Source organism: Tetrahymena thermophila (genome assembly GCF_000189635.1).
Source record: "Tetrahymena thermophila SB210 genomic scaffold scf_8254803, whole genome shotgun sequence".
Taxonomy (NCBI): domain Eukaryota; phylum Ciliophora; class Oligohymenophorea; order Hymenostomatida; family Tetrahymenidae; genus Tetrahymena; species Tetrahymena thermophila.
In genome coordinates this window covers 765,455-780,700 of record NW_002476559.1, presented here as the reverse complement: position 1 = coordinate 780,700, position 15,246 = coordinate 765,455, and the positions used below count along the sequence as shown (strand labels likewise).

At 19.4% G+C, this 15,246-nt stretch overlaps 4 protein-coding genes across 4 annotated transcripts; 2 read left to right on the top strand and 2 right to left on the bottom strand. All coding sequences in view use genetic code 6, as the record gives it.

The window, feature by feature from the left end:
- Positions 1-950: 950 nt before the first annotated feature.
- On the bottom strand, positions 951-2,407 carry TTHERM_000008739 (transmembrane protein, putative; the record flags this gene model as incomplete). Its single annotated transcript, XM_012795644.1, has 2 exons — positions 951-1,928; positions 2,051-2,407. The coding sequence occupies 2 exons, from the start codon at positions 2,405-2,407 to the stop codon at positions 951-953; spliced, it is 1,335 nt and encodes a 444-aa protein (XP_012651098.1).
- A 1,042-nt stretch (positions 2,408-3,449) lies between these two features.
- On the bottom strand, positions 3,450-5,144 carry TTHERM_00008720 (transmembrane protein, putative; the record flags this gene model as incomplete). The annotated part of the gene is made up of 1 exon (XM_001008155.2): positions 3,450-5,144. One exon carries the CDS (start codon positions 5,142-5,144, stop codon positions 3,450-3,452), a length of 1,695 nt encoding a protein of 564 aa, XP_001008155.2.
- A 1,076-nt stretch (positions 5,145-6,220) lies between these two features.
- On the top strand, positions 6,221-8,658 carry TTHERM_000008719 (transmembrane protein, putative; the record flags this gene model as incomplete). The annotated part of the gene is made up of 13 exons (XM_012795643.1): positions 6,221-6,487; positions 6,544-6,581; positions 6,636-6,728; positions 6,789-6,881; positions 7,047-7,322; positions 7,376-7,465; positions 7,529-7,618; positions 7,691-7,780; positions 7,853-7,939; positions 7,996-8,085; positions 8,146-8,235; positions 8,293-8,382; positions 8,568-8,658. 13 exons carry the CDS (start codon positions 6,221-6,223, stop codon positions 8,656-8,658), a joined length of 1,485 nt encoding a protein of 494 aa, XP_012651097.1.
- Positions 8,659-12,704: 4,046 nt separating this feature from the next.
- Positions 12,705-14,998, top strand: TTHERM_000008718 (hypothetical protein; the record flags this gene model as incomplete). Its single annotated transcript, XM_012795642.1, has 13 exons — positions 12,705-12,857; positions 12,914-12,951; positions 13,005-13,097; positions 13,159-13,251; positions 13,411-13,683; positions 13,737-13,826; positions 13,882-13,971; positions 14,031-14,120; positions 14,186-14,272; positions 14,328-14,417; positions 14,478-14,567; positions 14,625-14,714; positions 14,908-14,998. 13 exons carry the CDS (start codon positions 12,705-12,707, stop codon positions 14,996-14,998), a joined length of 1,368 nt encoding a protein of 455 aa, XP_012651096.1.
- Positions 14,999-15,246: the final 248 nt, after the last annotated feature.

Below are 15,246 nucleotides of genomic sequence, written 5' to 3'. Positions count from 1 at the left end.
AATTTTTATTCAATTAATTGTATTATTGTGATAAAATAAAAATATCTGTATATTACTCCTATAAAACCAGCTAAGTAGCAAGCTATTACAATACTTTAATTTTATTTTTCACAATATTTTTTTCTCATCTTTAATTTATCTTTTTCCTTTAATTAACAATTTCAAAATTTTTGATTTATTTATTTTTATATTAATTTTAAAAATAATTAATCATCAAAAAACAAAATATAAAAAACATATTTTTCATTCAATCAATCAAAAATATAAAATAATATTTTTTAAACCTAATTTTATTTATTTATTTCACCAAAAATTTGATTTTTAAGCATTTTAATTAGTGTTATTTTTTAAGTTAATATAAAAAAATTTTATTTTGATTTAGCTAAATTTAAAAATTTTGATGTAAAAAAATTATTTATTTTTGAAATTATAATAAGTTAAATTATTAATAATAATTCTATTATAAAATTTAAAAAATAGATTTTTTAATAAAAAACTAAAAAATCTATCCCATAACAAGTGACATTCAAACGACGGAATTTTTGAATGGCATCTTGCTATAAAATAAAAGCCTAATAAACCAATAATTAATTATTTTTTAAAAACAGTAAAATTATTGAAAATAATTCCTAATATATGTATTATTTATTGGTTAATAAAAATGCAGATTATTGTCCCCGCTTTGCATTTTAATCAAGGAGTATTATCTACAATTAAACAAATAGAAAAAATTGGATAAATAATATTTTTTATACTCATAAACATGAATTTAAACATTTTAATATTATTAAAATAGTTAGAAAACCTATTTGTTTATGAAAAATAAATAAATATAAAACTTAATTTTAGTCTGTATGATGTATTTACTAATTTCGATTAATATAGCTTTTTTTAAACTTAATTAGATTTTCTATTGCTCATTAAATAAGATTTATGAATAAAATATAAAATCATTAAATATCTAATAGGTCATAGTAAATTTATTGAGGCTGAAAATCCATTTGCATTTTGATAAGTTAATCAAAGACTATTATTTTCATAACTTCAATTTTAAATTATCGTAGTTATTCGCATTACTGAAAATGCCCAGCTGGTAATTAATAGTACATTTGATTATTTATCAAGAGACTTTCACTCATTATATTGGGAATTATTTTGTAATTTTCAATACATTGCTAAATTATAAGATTAAATTATGAAACATTTTAAGAAATATCAAAATACTTATGATTGAAATCGTAAGTAGCCAATTCTTTTATTAATAATTTAACTAATGATGACTTATTTAGCAATAAGCTAACTATAATATTATCGAAAGTCTGAATAGAGCTATGCATTTATTAATTTTCTTCTACAAATAACTTTAAGGTCTTATTTTGCTTAATCAAATCAATCACTTATGGCATTACCTTCAAAAACTCTTTAGGTTTGTAATTTTATATTTCTAACACTATTAAGTTTTACATTTTTTTAAACTTAAAATACCTTTTTTCTATTTAGTTTTGACTTAAATCAACTAATTTATCACAATTAAGCTTAATCCTTCTCTTATAAGGGCCATATCTAAGGATATTAACAAATTAACTGAGTACAACTGAGAAATAGTAGAGCAATAATAATTAGCAACCAAAAAGAAAGATTCTAAATCTCTAGTCTTTGATTTCATATTAAAGCACCAAATCAGCAATCGATAGACAAACTAGATAAATAACTTAAATGCCTGATATCATGTTGTAAAAGTGGTTTGGATCATTTAGATCATTCGAAGAATAAAATTTTCTCAATCTTACACCAACAAAATATAAAACCATTTTGTAAGGAAGAATGCTGTATATTTTTTTATCAATCACATCATTAGTATTCCCAACAGACAAAAAATAGCATGATAGAAACTTTGAGTGTCCAATTAAGAATATTGAAAAGATAAGCTAATTAATTTAAATATGAATAATAAAATATTATTTTTAAATTCGAAATTAAATATTTAAAATTTTATTATTAAATTTGGAATAGAAAAAAATAGAAAATAAATTCTTTAAGAGTTGGTTACGCAAATCAAAGTAAAGCTTTAAAGTATAAAGAGATATCCCACTATTATAATAAAGATGCATGCATTTATGAAGATATTTATTATAAAAACTCTGAGAGGCATGGAAGAGCTGTATTAAAGATGTATTAACACAAATAGAGCTAAACTATTCAAAACGAGCGTTATTTATGTGATATATTAATAATTTTGATGGATAAGTATAAAGAGCAATATAAGATTTTCGTAAACTTTAATCAATGTCTATATTTGATAATCTAATGTTTATTTTACCACATCTATTATATTTTAATAAACTTCGTTAGGGATGAAATTAATAACTTCAAGCTGAAAACTGCCTTTTTATTTCAGATTAAACATCCTTTATAAATTAGCCAATATGAAGTAAATTTAAGAAATCATTATTAAATAAGCCTAGTTATGCATATTTGTATTAAGATAATGTTTTATTAAAGCAAAAGTAAACCCTCTACTCAAAAGGCTTACTACTGTTATAATTAAATTCTAAATTTTTGCTTCTTACATTTTTTTTCTTAAAAATTTAATTCCTTAATCCTTAGTAAGCAGATTTTAATTAAATTTATTTTGTATGAAATTATAATTATAAGATTTTCGAAGAATACAAATAAATAAAAAGTAATAAAAATCTTTAAATATCTGATAAAGCAAAATCAAAATAAACATTTTTTTAAATAAATAAAAAATTTTAGTCTATAATAAATAAAATTAATAAATTATTTTAAATTAATTATCGATGTTATGTATAAAATTAATTGTCGATAAATTTTAAAAGAGAATAATCTAAATAAAATGAATAGGAAAACAAGCAATCAGTGAAAATAATATAAAAAGTTTAAATTTATTTTTAAAAATATTTAATAAAAATTCATTTTTTTAATTAATAAAAATAAGTTATTTATTTATTTTTTTGTTATTATTAAATATGATTTATTTTAATTTATGAGAAAAAAAATCTAATACAAAATTGATGAATATATAATAAATTTGTTACAATTATTAAAAAATTTAAATTTTACAATTTTTTTTATACTTTTTAAATAATTTTTAATAAATTTAATTATTAAAAAAAATATTAAAGACATTTTTTCTAATTTTTATTTTTAAATGAACATATAAAAAAATAAATTTATAAATGATTTTATTTATGCTTTTTTATTTTTGTGTTTATAAATTTTGTATTATGTTTGTGCATTAAATTACAAGAAATAAGAGATTTTAACTTTTTAAAAGTAAATAAATTTTATAAAATTTAATTTTGCATGAAAAAATAAATATAAAAATATATTTATTTTAAATTGAAATCAATTTTTTTTTGGGAGGACAAATGAAATTAAAAATATAATACACTAGAATCATATAAATAAAATACTATTTTTTTAGTTCAGAAATCAAATAGGTCGTAGTAAATTTGTCTTGGGTTTAAACTCATTTCTTCTTAGATTAGCTTGTTGTATACAATAATTTTTGCTACTTCTGTTGCTATAAATAAGATTGAGTTATTTAATTAGCTTTCTTTCAGCAATATGTTTGGTATAATTTAGTAGTTTTTTACAAAATTTTAGAGAATGAGATCTTAGTTGTGACTATTGACTTGGAGAGAATACATAAACTTGTAATGCTTGTTTTGAATGATTTAGTTCACAACTTGTATTGTAAACTCATTGTTCATCAATCTAAGCTTAATAACTCCTTCAATTTTTTTTGTTAGAAAGTAATTCAACTTCAGATTCCCTTCTAGAAAAATATTTAAATTAATATCTTGTTTTAGTAGATAACTGAATAGTCTTTCGAATTGTTAAGGTAAAAAGTTCTTAATATAAATTGTGGCACTCACTTGGAGCGAGTTGAATCGGAAGTAGTTTCTTTCGATTTGCTTAAGAGACATGTTTATAATATCTAAGCAATCTATTTAAATGGCTCTCCTGAATGGACCATAATAAATATAATTAATAAACCAGCTAAATACTTTTGCCAAGTAATAGATAATTAATATCAAGTAAATATGTAGAATCGTCCTAAAGATGTCATTTTCTACTCTCTCATTTACAAGATTGTCAAATAAAATGAATATGCAAAGCTAAAATACCTACATACCGCATAAAATATTTGTCTAATCTGACATTTGCTGCTCCTTTTCATCTTTGCTACCTACTTTGAATTCAGAGTAAAAACCAAAGTTATGTACTATCAATCCTGTTTGCACAAGCTGGACTAAACGACTATCCAGTCGATCATGCTTATATCCAAACTTTAAGAGAATGTGAGAAAAATGATTAGAGCAGATAATACCAAATGAGACTACTAATATAGTAATATCGTAAAAGTAGATCCAATTAGAACGATGGCAAATCAAAAAGTAACCAAAATAAACATTCATCATGACAAATTTAAATCCACAACTTAAAACAGTTTAAAAAAAGCTCTTTTGCTTGTAATTATCTATTTCAATAAGAAAGCAAAAGAGGAAAGAGCTCATCATTTATGCGATTAAGTAAACTATGCTTTGATTTTTATAGTTGAACACTATTATGGAGAGAAATGCTAAATTTTCTACTAAAGGTATCAAAACTTTAATAATTTAACCAAACGGCTAACTTTTTAAAAGATCCAGTTAGTGCTCTCTGTCTCTAGGTATCCAATAAAATATTTCCCAAAATATAGCTTGAGCATTTATTTTATTTAGAAAACTAGAATAAACAATATTTGAAGTGACAGATAATTGCAATATCTAGCTAATAACTAATAAGGCAAATGTCTTGTAATACTCATCTAAAAACAATTTGCAGAGAGCAAAAAGGGTAAAAATCCTATACACTAAAAATACTGAGGTTAATAAAATCCTAAATGTTTTTAATTCGTAGTGCTTCCACTCAATTATTATCTAATCTCCCTACTGCATTTGACTCTAATATCTTTTTGGTTAATTATTTACTATTTAAACTTACAAAATTATAATCAAAATCAGATGATTGTTTTACTCCCAAAGATAACTTCTAGAATATAAATCAAATTGAATTTATTCTTTATTTACAGAATATTGCTTAATATCGAGTCTATATATTATCCAATAAGCCATTCACTTACTTAGAATTTTATGAAAAAAAGATAAACTAGGAATTTACACATCACATCACTCATACAGTTTTGAATCAATATCAAATTGAACTATTTAAATTTTCATTCACTTTTTTTTTAAACTTATAAGAATTTGATCAAACAATTAGAATTTTTAAATAACAATAAAAACCATAAAAGATTTAAATTAATTAAATTTTCAGAGTGATATTTTTAAAAATGTAATGATTTTATAATATCAATCATAAAAGTAAATAAAAATGATTTATTATACTTAAAAAAAACAAAAATAATTAATTAGTTAGTTAATTAGTTAATTAATAATACATTATTTTTTTAAATTGCAACATTTTAATAAATATTAATTGTCGAATAATTAAAAATATCTTATATTTTATTATTTTAAGAAATACATAAATAACTTGAATTATCTAATCATCATTTTTTGCCATTGATATATATACCACCATCACTGACTAGCAATTTTTAAGAAAAAAGATAAACTAAGAATATATATATATTACTTATTCAGTTTTAAATAATTAATTATCTTGCATGAGATATATAAATTTTAACTCCCTTATTTATTTTTCCAATTTGTCCTTTTAAAAAAATAATTAAATTTTAAATATTAATAATAATCATTAATTAATTAATTTATTATTTTAAAAAGTTGTTAAAATATCTCAACTAAAATAACTTATATGAGAAAAAGAAGATAAATTAATGCCAACTGAGTAATTAAGAAAGATAAATAATATTTCATTTTTATAAGAACTACAAAATTTTTGATAATTATCTATTTATTATACAATAATTAAAAACAAACTTTAATAATATTTTTATTTACATTATCATCAAATAAATTAAACGGCTTAACACTTTTAAATATTTCTATTATTTCTACAATAATTTTCATTTTAAATTAAATTTAATTTATTACCATATTTTATCCTGCTTTAAAACTTAATTTTTATTTTTAATTTTTATCATTTTAAAAATTAATAAAAAATTTTTGTAAAGATTTTTTTTTTTTTGATAATCCTTATTCATGCGTACCCACGGTATGTAATTGATATGATTTAATATATTAATAATTTAAAGAATATAAAACAATTTAATGAATATATTATATAATAAATACGCAAAATTAAATACAAGGATTACTTGGCGTTAAAGATTTGTATCAAATTAATATTCTTATATCACTTATCAATCAGTATTATTGATTTAGTATTAATTACTGATTTAATTTTAATATTTACAAATATTATTTAAAATATAACAATTTCTTCAAATAAGATGTAAAAATATGATTAAATTATCTTAGAAAAATGTTAAAAAGTAATTTATAATTCAGTGGATTCAATTATTAATAGAAATATTTTATTATAAATTAGTCTACTCATAATTATCCATTTTTTTGCATAGAAATCGGGTATCATTATTTGTACTATAGCGAAATTGATTGATATTCTATTTCAAATATTAGTAAGGCAAATGGTTAAGAATTATCTAATTTTAACTCACTCAAAGAAGCGATATCAAATTATCCAAATTAAAGATATCAATCGGTCTTAATTAAGTAGCTTTAAATATATTTGCTAATCATATTTTCAAACATTTTTTATTTTTTAACATAAAGAATTGATAGTAGTTAATGGTTTAGTCAAAACAATTTCGCAGAAGAAATAAATAAAAATAATAGCTTAGCAAATCTAGAACTTTTATTTAAAGAGTAAACTATTTATTTTATTTTTTAATGCATTCAGTTAAACTATAAAACATTATCAATTAAATGATTCATTTTATTAAAATAAATAGTTTTATATCATAAATATTTACATTTAAAAAAGCTGAATGTTTTTCAGAACATAATTTAATTTAATTAAATTTTATTAAGACACAAATAATTTGGAGAAGTTGAAATGAATGAACTTGGAAATTAATTAAACAAATGTCATAATTTAAAAAAATTAAGAATTAATAATGAGAAAAATACATATAAACACACATATTAATTATTAAAATGCTACAGTATTACTCATTTACTTATCAACTTTTAATCTGGAGGTTATTAAGCACTAGACATAGAAGAACCTTTTTTTTAGAGCTTGAATAATACTTATATAGAAATTTCTAAATTTTAGAATCTTTAAGAACTGATGTTCTATTAAAAGTAAAAAAAACTATCATTTTTTTTTAAAAAATTTAATAAATTTAAATAAAAAGCAATCTAGGTTTAATTGATACATCAATTGATTAACTTGGTATTAACTTATAATCGTCCAAAAATTTAAAGAAATTAATCCTTGGTTTATCGTAAGATCAATCTATAAATAAATAAATATAATTAATTTAATAATATTTAAAATTATTTAAAAGTTTTAATAAATTTGGATATTAAGGAATTTCTTTGTTAGGAAAACACATATCTAAGATGATTTAATTAGAATAATTAGAACTAAGGTTAGAGTAAAAATATTTTAAAATACTCTCTCAGTATTTTCTTAATTCTATTTTAAATATAATTAATTAATAAATTAGAGGTAATAATATATCAAATGATTCAATTAGTGCAATAGGACAAAGCCTTTTTAATCTAACTAATTTACAAAGCCTTTCTTTATTACTTTAGTAAATAAATACTGATTTTATACATACATACATGTCAATTTATTTCTAAATAAATCAAATATTTTTAAAAAGTACAAATGAAATCAATCAACATGGAATAAACTCCCTCATGGAATCTATATAATTTTTAAAACTCAGTCATCTTAGTGTTAGCTTTTCGTAAAACATAAATAAATAAATTATTTTCTTTTTTCACTTTTAAAAAATAAAAATAGGAAGAATTATATTAAAGATGATGGTTTAAATAAATTCATTTTATATATTCGTAATTTTAAGGAGTTAAAGTCATTACATATGCGCATTAAGTAGAATTTTAAAGGTTTTGTTGTCAAATAAGTTAATGATTTTTTTTCTTAAACAATCAGTTAAACACAAATAAGTGAATTGAGTCTATTGAATTTAATTTAGTAAATATAAATTTGCAAAAATATAAAAGTTTTAGAGGTATAAGCTGAGTAAGAATATTTCTGTATGTAATCATAATATTTAACTAAATTTTTTTAAACATAAAGCAATCAGTATAATGATGATTAACTAATTTTTTAAATATAAAATTTGTTATAGACCCTTACATAGTTAATCAATCTTGATTTTTTTATGAAGTAAACATTTCAAATTTTTAAACTTACACAAAAACATTAGGAAAATTAAAACATAAAATGTAAATATTTAACCAAAAACTTTTTGTCTATATTTTATTCATCCTTCATATTTCTTTTTTTTTATGAAATTTCTTCAAATTCTCAACAAAATTAATATATTAAATTATTTTATTTTATTTTAATAGTGGAGTCTATAAAAAAAGTAATAAATATCTCCAAAAAGTAATTTAAAAGAAATTAGTTAGACTTGTAAATATACCATAAATAGTAACATGAAAATAAAAAAATAAATATTTCCATAATTTAATTTAAAAATTAAAAGAAATCTCCCATTTTTGCCCTACCTCGGTTGACCGATCGGTGGGTCTTATCGAGGGAATACGGTATGTATTTTTTATTCTCTACCTACTTATTTATATAAAAAATAAATTATTTATGTAAATTTTAAAACTATCTATTTCCATTTTTCTTAAAATATTGTTGCTCAATGTTTTTTGTAGTATCTATCTATCTATGAAGCAATTATTATTGAATAATACAAATTCTACTATTAATATAAAAATTGAATAGTAAGAACTTATTTTAAAAATTTTACAATTTACTCATTTTTTTATAAAAGAATAATTTTATTTTAACCCATTCAGTTGCTGGAGTTTTGCATGATTCATTATATGAAACAGTCAATTGTTTATTTATTTATTATATATTTTTTCCAAAGACATCAGGGATAATATAATTATTTATACATAATTGATTTAATTGATTAGATTATATTATGAGCTGATACTAGTTTTTATAAATGAAAGAATATTGTTTTATTTAATTAAAAACTTACTTTATGCTTCAAAATTTAAATAAATTATTTTACTTTTAAAAGTTTTGAAATCCCTTATTAACTTAATTGTATTAGAAAATAATAATACCAAAAAAAATGTTCATAGAATAAAAAATTGGTTTAATAACCAAACAGATAGATAAAATACCCTTTTTTATATAGAATTTCAAAAATTAAATAAGCTGTGATAATGAATTTAGATTTACCAAATTATTATTCTAATAACACTTATCAGTATTATTGATTTTATGCTAATTACTATTTTAATATTTACAAATATTATTTAAAATAAAACAATTTCTACAAATAGGATGTAAAAATAAGATTAAATTATCATACAAACAAGTTAATAGGTAATTTATTTTTCAATGGACCCAATTATAAATAGAAATATTTTATTTTAAATTAGTCTACTCAAAATGATCAGTTTTTTTGCTTAGAATTCAAGTATCATAGTTTATACATTAGCACAATTGATTGTTATACTTATTTCAAATATAATATTAGAAAGGCAAATGGTCAAGAATTATTTAATTTTTTCTCCCTTAAAGAAGCGATATCAAATTACCCCAATGTAAGCTATAAATCTGTGTTAATCAAGTAAATTGTTGGTTTTAAATGTATTAACTAAACATATTTTCTGACTCTTTTTACTATTTTAAATAAAGAATTGATAGTAGTTAATGGTTTAGCCAAAACAATTTTGCTGAAGAAATAAATAAAAATAAAAGTTTAGCAAATTTAGAACTTATATTTAAAGAGTAAATTATTTATTTTAATAGATAGCTCTTTCTGTTTAACTGTAAAACATCCTCAATTAAATGATTAATTTTACTAAAATAAATAGTCCTATATCATTTGAAGTAGTTTAAATGACTGACTTTGGAAATTAATTAAACAAATGTCATAATTTAAAGAAATTAAAAATTACTAATGATAAAGATACATATAAAATTGCATATAATTTATTAAAATGCTACAGTATTACTCATTTAATGATCAACTTTATATGCAGAGAAGATTATTAAAAACTAAACATAGAAGATCCTCTTTTTTAGAGCTTGAATAATACTTATTTAGAAATTTCTAAATTTTAGAATCTTGAAGAACTGATGTTATATTAATAGTAAACAAAGCCATCATTTTTTTATTAAAAAATTTAATAAATTTAAATAAAAAGTAATCTAGGTTTAATTGATAGATCAGTTGATTAACTTGGTATTAACTTATAATTTTCCAAAAAATTAAAGAAATTAGTACTTGGTTTATCGTAAGATCAATCAATCAATATAATTAATTTCATTATATTTAATATTATTTACAAGATCAAATTCACTAGGATACTAAGGAGTTTCTATGTTAGGAAAACACATATCTAAGCTGGTTTAATTAGAATAATTAGACCTAATATTAGAGTAATACATTTTCAAATACTCACTCAGTATTTTCTTAATTTTATTTTAAATATAACTAATATTAATAAATAAATTAGAGATAATAATATTTCAAATGATTCAATTGGTGTAATAGGACAAAGTCTTTTTAATCTAACTAATATGCAAAGCCTTTCTTTATTATTTTTGTAAATACTGACTGACTTTAAACATACATACATACTTACATAAATTACCCATTTATTTCTAAAATAAATCAAATATTTTTAAAAAGTAAAAATGAAATCAGTAAAAATGGAATAAACTCCCTTATGGAATCTATCTAATTTTTAAAACTCAATCATCTTAGTGTCAGCTTTTCGTAAAAATTTAAATATTTTATTTTTTATATTTTTTATATTTTTAAAAAATAAATCTAGGAAGAATTAGATTAAAGATGATGGTTTAAATATATTCATTTCATATATTCCTAATTTTAAGGAGCTAAAATCATTACGTATGCTTATTAAGTAGAATTTTAAATGTTTTGTTGTTAAATAATTTAATGATTTTTCTTCTTAATCAATTAGTTATACTCAAATAAGTGAATTGAGCCTATTGAATTTAATTTAGTAAATATAAATTTGCAAAAATATAAAAATTTTTGATGTATAAGCTAAGTAAGAATATTTCTGTTTCAATTATAATATTTAATTTAATTTTTTAAACATAAAGTAATCAGTATAATGATCATAAATTAATTTTTTAAATATAAAATCTGTTGTAGACACTTAAATAGTTAAACAGTCTTGCTTTTTTTATGAAGTAAACATTTCAAATTTTTACTCTTATAGTATCATATGTAAATATTTAACCAAACATTTATTTTTTGTGCAGATTTTACTCATCCATCAATATTTCTTTTTAAAATGAAAAATCTTCAAATTCTCAACAAAATTAATAAATTAAATTATTATATTTTATTTTAATAGAGAAACATATCAAAAAAGTAATAATTATCTCCAAAAATTAATTTAGAAAAAACTAGTTAGACTTGTAAATATACCAAAAATAGTAACATGATAACAAAAAAATAAATATTTCATACATTAAATGTAAAAATTAAAAGAAATGTGTTATTTATATTTTAAAACTTGTAAAAAAATAAACAATTATTTTATTATTGTATACTTTTATTAATTAAAAACTAGATATATTTTAGAAATTATTTTTTATTTTTGAGTAAAAAAACAAACTACTGTAAATAAATTCTCCATTAAAATAAGTTACATTTAACTAAAAAAATAGACAATAAATAAGGTAATTTCTCAAATAATTTTGCTAAGTGTAGAGTAAGAAATGATGCTGGAATTCAGCAGTTATTCAAGTTTAAATGTTGAGTTATTTTTGTAAAAATCATGTATTTTTTCATACTCTCTCTACTGATTATCATAAAAAATAAATTTTTTTATTTGATTATTTTATTTTAAATATATCAAATTGATCTTTAATAAAAAAATAAGTAAGTAAATTGTAAAATTAATTTTAAAAAATTAAGTTCTTACTATTTTTAAATTTTTATTTTGAAAGTGGCATTTCTATTGATTGCTAAATAATAATTGCTTCAATAAATTTTGAATACTACAAAAAAGCATTTAGGAGCAATATTTTTACAAAACATAAAAAGGTAAAGTTTAAAATTTTATTATTTTAACCATTCAGCTGAGGAGTTTTAAATTATTTATTATATGAAACAGCCAATTATTTATTTATGTATTATATAAATTCAAAAGATATCTGAGAAAATATTTTTATATATAATTTTTTAATTAGATTTTTGAATAGGTTATATTATGAGCTGATGAAAGTTTTTATAAATGAGAGTACATGGTTTTATTTAAAAACTTTATGCTTCAGAAATTTAAATAAATTATTTTAAATTCAAGAGTTATTTGAAATTCCTTATTAACTAACATACTCATATTAGAAAATAATAATAAACCAAAAAAAATACAAAAAAATGTTCATAGAATATATATATCTATGGTTTAATAACCAAGCAAATAAAATATCCTTTTTTACATAGAATTTCAAAAATTAAATAATTTATGATAATGAATTAAGTTTCTAATAGCACTTATCAGTATTATTAATTTAGTGTTAATTATTATTTCAATTTAATATTTACAAATATTATTTAAAATAAAACAATTTCTTCAAATAAGATGCAAAAATAAGATTAAATTATATAAGAAACAAATTAAAAAGTAATTTATTTATCAGTGAATTCAATTATAAATAGAAATATTTTATTTTAAATTAGTCTACCCATAATTATCCCTTTTTTTGCATATAATTCAAGTATCATATTTATATTTTGCGAAATTGATTGTTAGACTTATTACAAATATTAGAAAGGGAAATGGTGAAGAATTATTTAATTTTAATTTACTCAAAGAGTCGATATCAAATTATCCAAATTAAGACTATTAATCGGTCTTAATTAAGTAAATTCTTAGCTTTAAATATATTTATTAAACATACTTTCATTTATTATTGAACATTAAGAATTGATAGTATTGAATTGCTTAGTCAAAACAATTTGGCAGAAGAAATAAATAAAAATAAGAGCTTGACGAAACTACAGCTTAATTTTTTAGAGTAAACTATTTATTTATTTTAATAATGCATTTAGTTTAACTGTAAAACTTCCTCAATAGATTAATTTTACTAAAATATATAGTTTTATATTATATTTGGATTTAAAAAAAGTTTAATTTAAATTAGAAAATAATTTAATTTATTTTTGTAATCCAACAGTGATTTTGAAGAAGTTGAAATGACTGACCTTGGAAATCAATTAAACAAATGTCATAATTTAAAGAAATTAAGAATTAATATTTAGAAAAATACATATAAAAATGCTTATAAATTATTAAAATGCTACAGTATTACTCAATTAATGATCAACTTTTAAAGTAGTGGATATTTTTAAAAGCTAAAAATAAATGATCATCATTTGTAGAGCTTGAATAATACTTATGTAGAGATTTCTAAATTTTAGAATCTTGAAGAACTGATGTTCTATTAATAGTAAATAAAACTATCATTTTTTATAAAAAAATTTAATAAATTTAAATAAAAAGCGGAATAGGTTTAATTGATACATCAATTGATTAACTTGGTAGTAACTTATAATTGTCCAAAAAATTAAAGAAATTAGTACTTGGTTTATCGTAAGATTAATCAATCAATAATATTAATTTCATTATATTTAATATTATTTACAAGATCAAATTCACTAGGATACTAAGGAGTTTCAATGTTAGGAAAACACATATCTAAGCTGATTTAATTAGAATAATTAGAACTAAGGCTAGAGTAAAAAAATTTCAGATACTCACTCACTATTTTCTTAATTTTATTCTAAATATAATTAGAAATAATAATATTTCACATGATTCAATTGGTGTATTAGGAAAAAGCCTTTTTTATCTAACAAATTTGCAAAACCTTTCTTTACTACTTTAGTAATTACTAGCTTTACATATATTTGTCAATTTATTTCTAAAATATATCAAATATTTTTATAAAGTTAAAATGAAATAGACGAAAATGGAATAAACTCTCTCATGGAATCTATCTAATTTTTAAAACTCAACCATCTTAATATCAGTTTTTCGTAAAAAATAAATAAATAAATTATTTTATTTTTTTTATTATTAAAATAAAACTAGGAATAATTAGATTAAAGATGACGGTTTAAATAAATTCAATTCATACATTCCTAATTTTAAGGAGTTAAAGTCATTACATATACGCATTAAGTAGAATTTTAAAAGTTTTATTGTCAACTAAGTTAATGATTTTTCTTCATATTCAATTAGTGAAACACAAATAAGTGAATTAAGTTTATTGAAGCTAATTTAGTAAATAAAAATTTGCAATAATATAAAAGTTTTAGAGGTATATGCTGAGTAAGAATATTTCTGTATGTAATCATAATATTTAACTAAATTTTTTTAAACATAAAGCAATCAGTATAATGATGGTTAATTAATTTTTTAAATATAAAATCTGTTATAGACCCTTACATAGTTAAACAGTCTTGACTTTTTTATGAAGTAAGCATTCCAAATTTTTACACTTACAGTATCAAACAAAAATATTAGGAAAATTAAAAACATAAAATGAAAACATTTAACCAAAAAGTTTTTGTGGAGATTTTATATTCATCCATCCATCACATTTTTTTTTAAATAAAAATTTTTCAAATTCTCAATAAAATTAATATATTAAATTATTTTATTTTAATAGAGATGAATATCTAAAAAGTAATAAATATCTTTAAAAATTAATTTGTAAAAAACTAGTTAGACTTATAAATATACCAAAAATAGTAGCATGATAACAAAAAAAAATAAAGAATTAATACATTAAATGTAAAAACTAAAAGAAATGTGTTATTTATATTTAAAACTTGTAAAAAAAATAAACAAATACTTAACTAATCTTTTTATACTTTTATTAAATAGCAACAATATTTTTTTATTTTTGAGAAAAAAAACAAATTACTGTAAATCCTTAGATCCCATTCAAATTAGATATTTATTTTTTATCTAAATAACTCTTTTTGATTTATTTTTTAAATTTTAA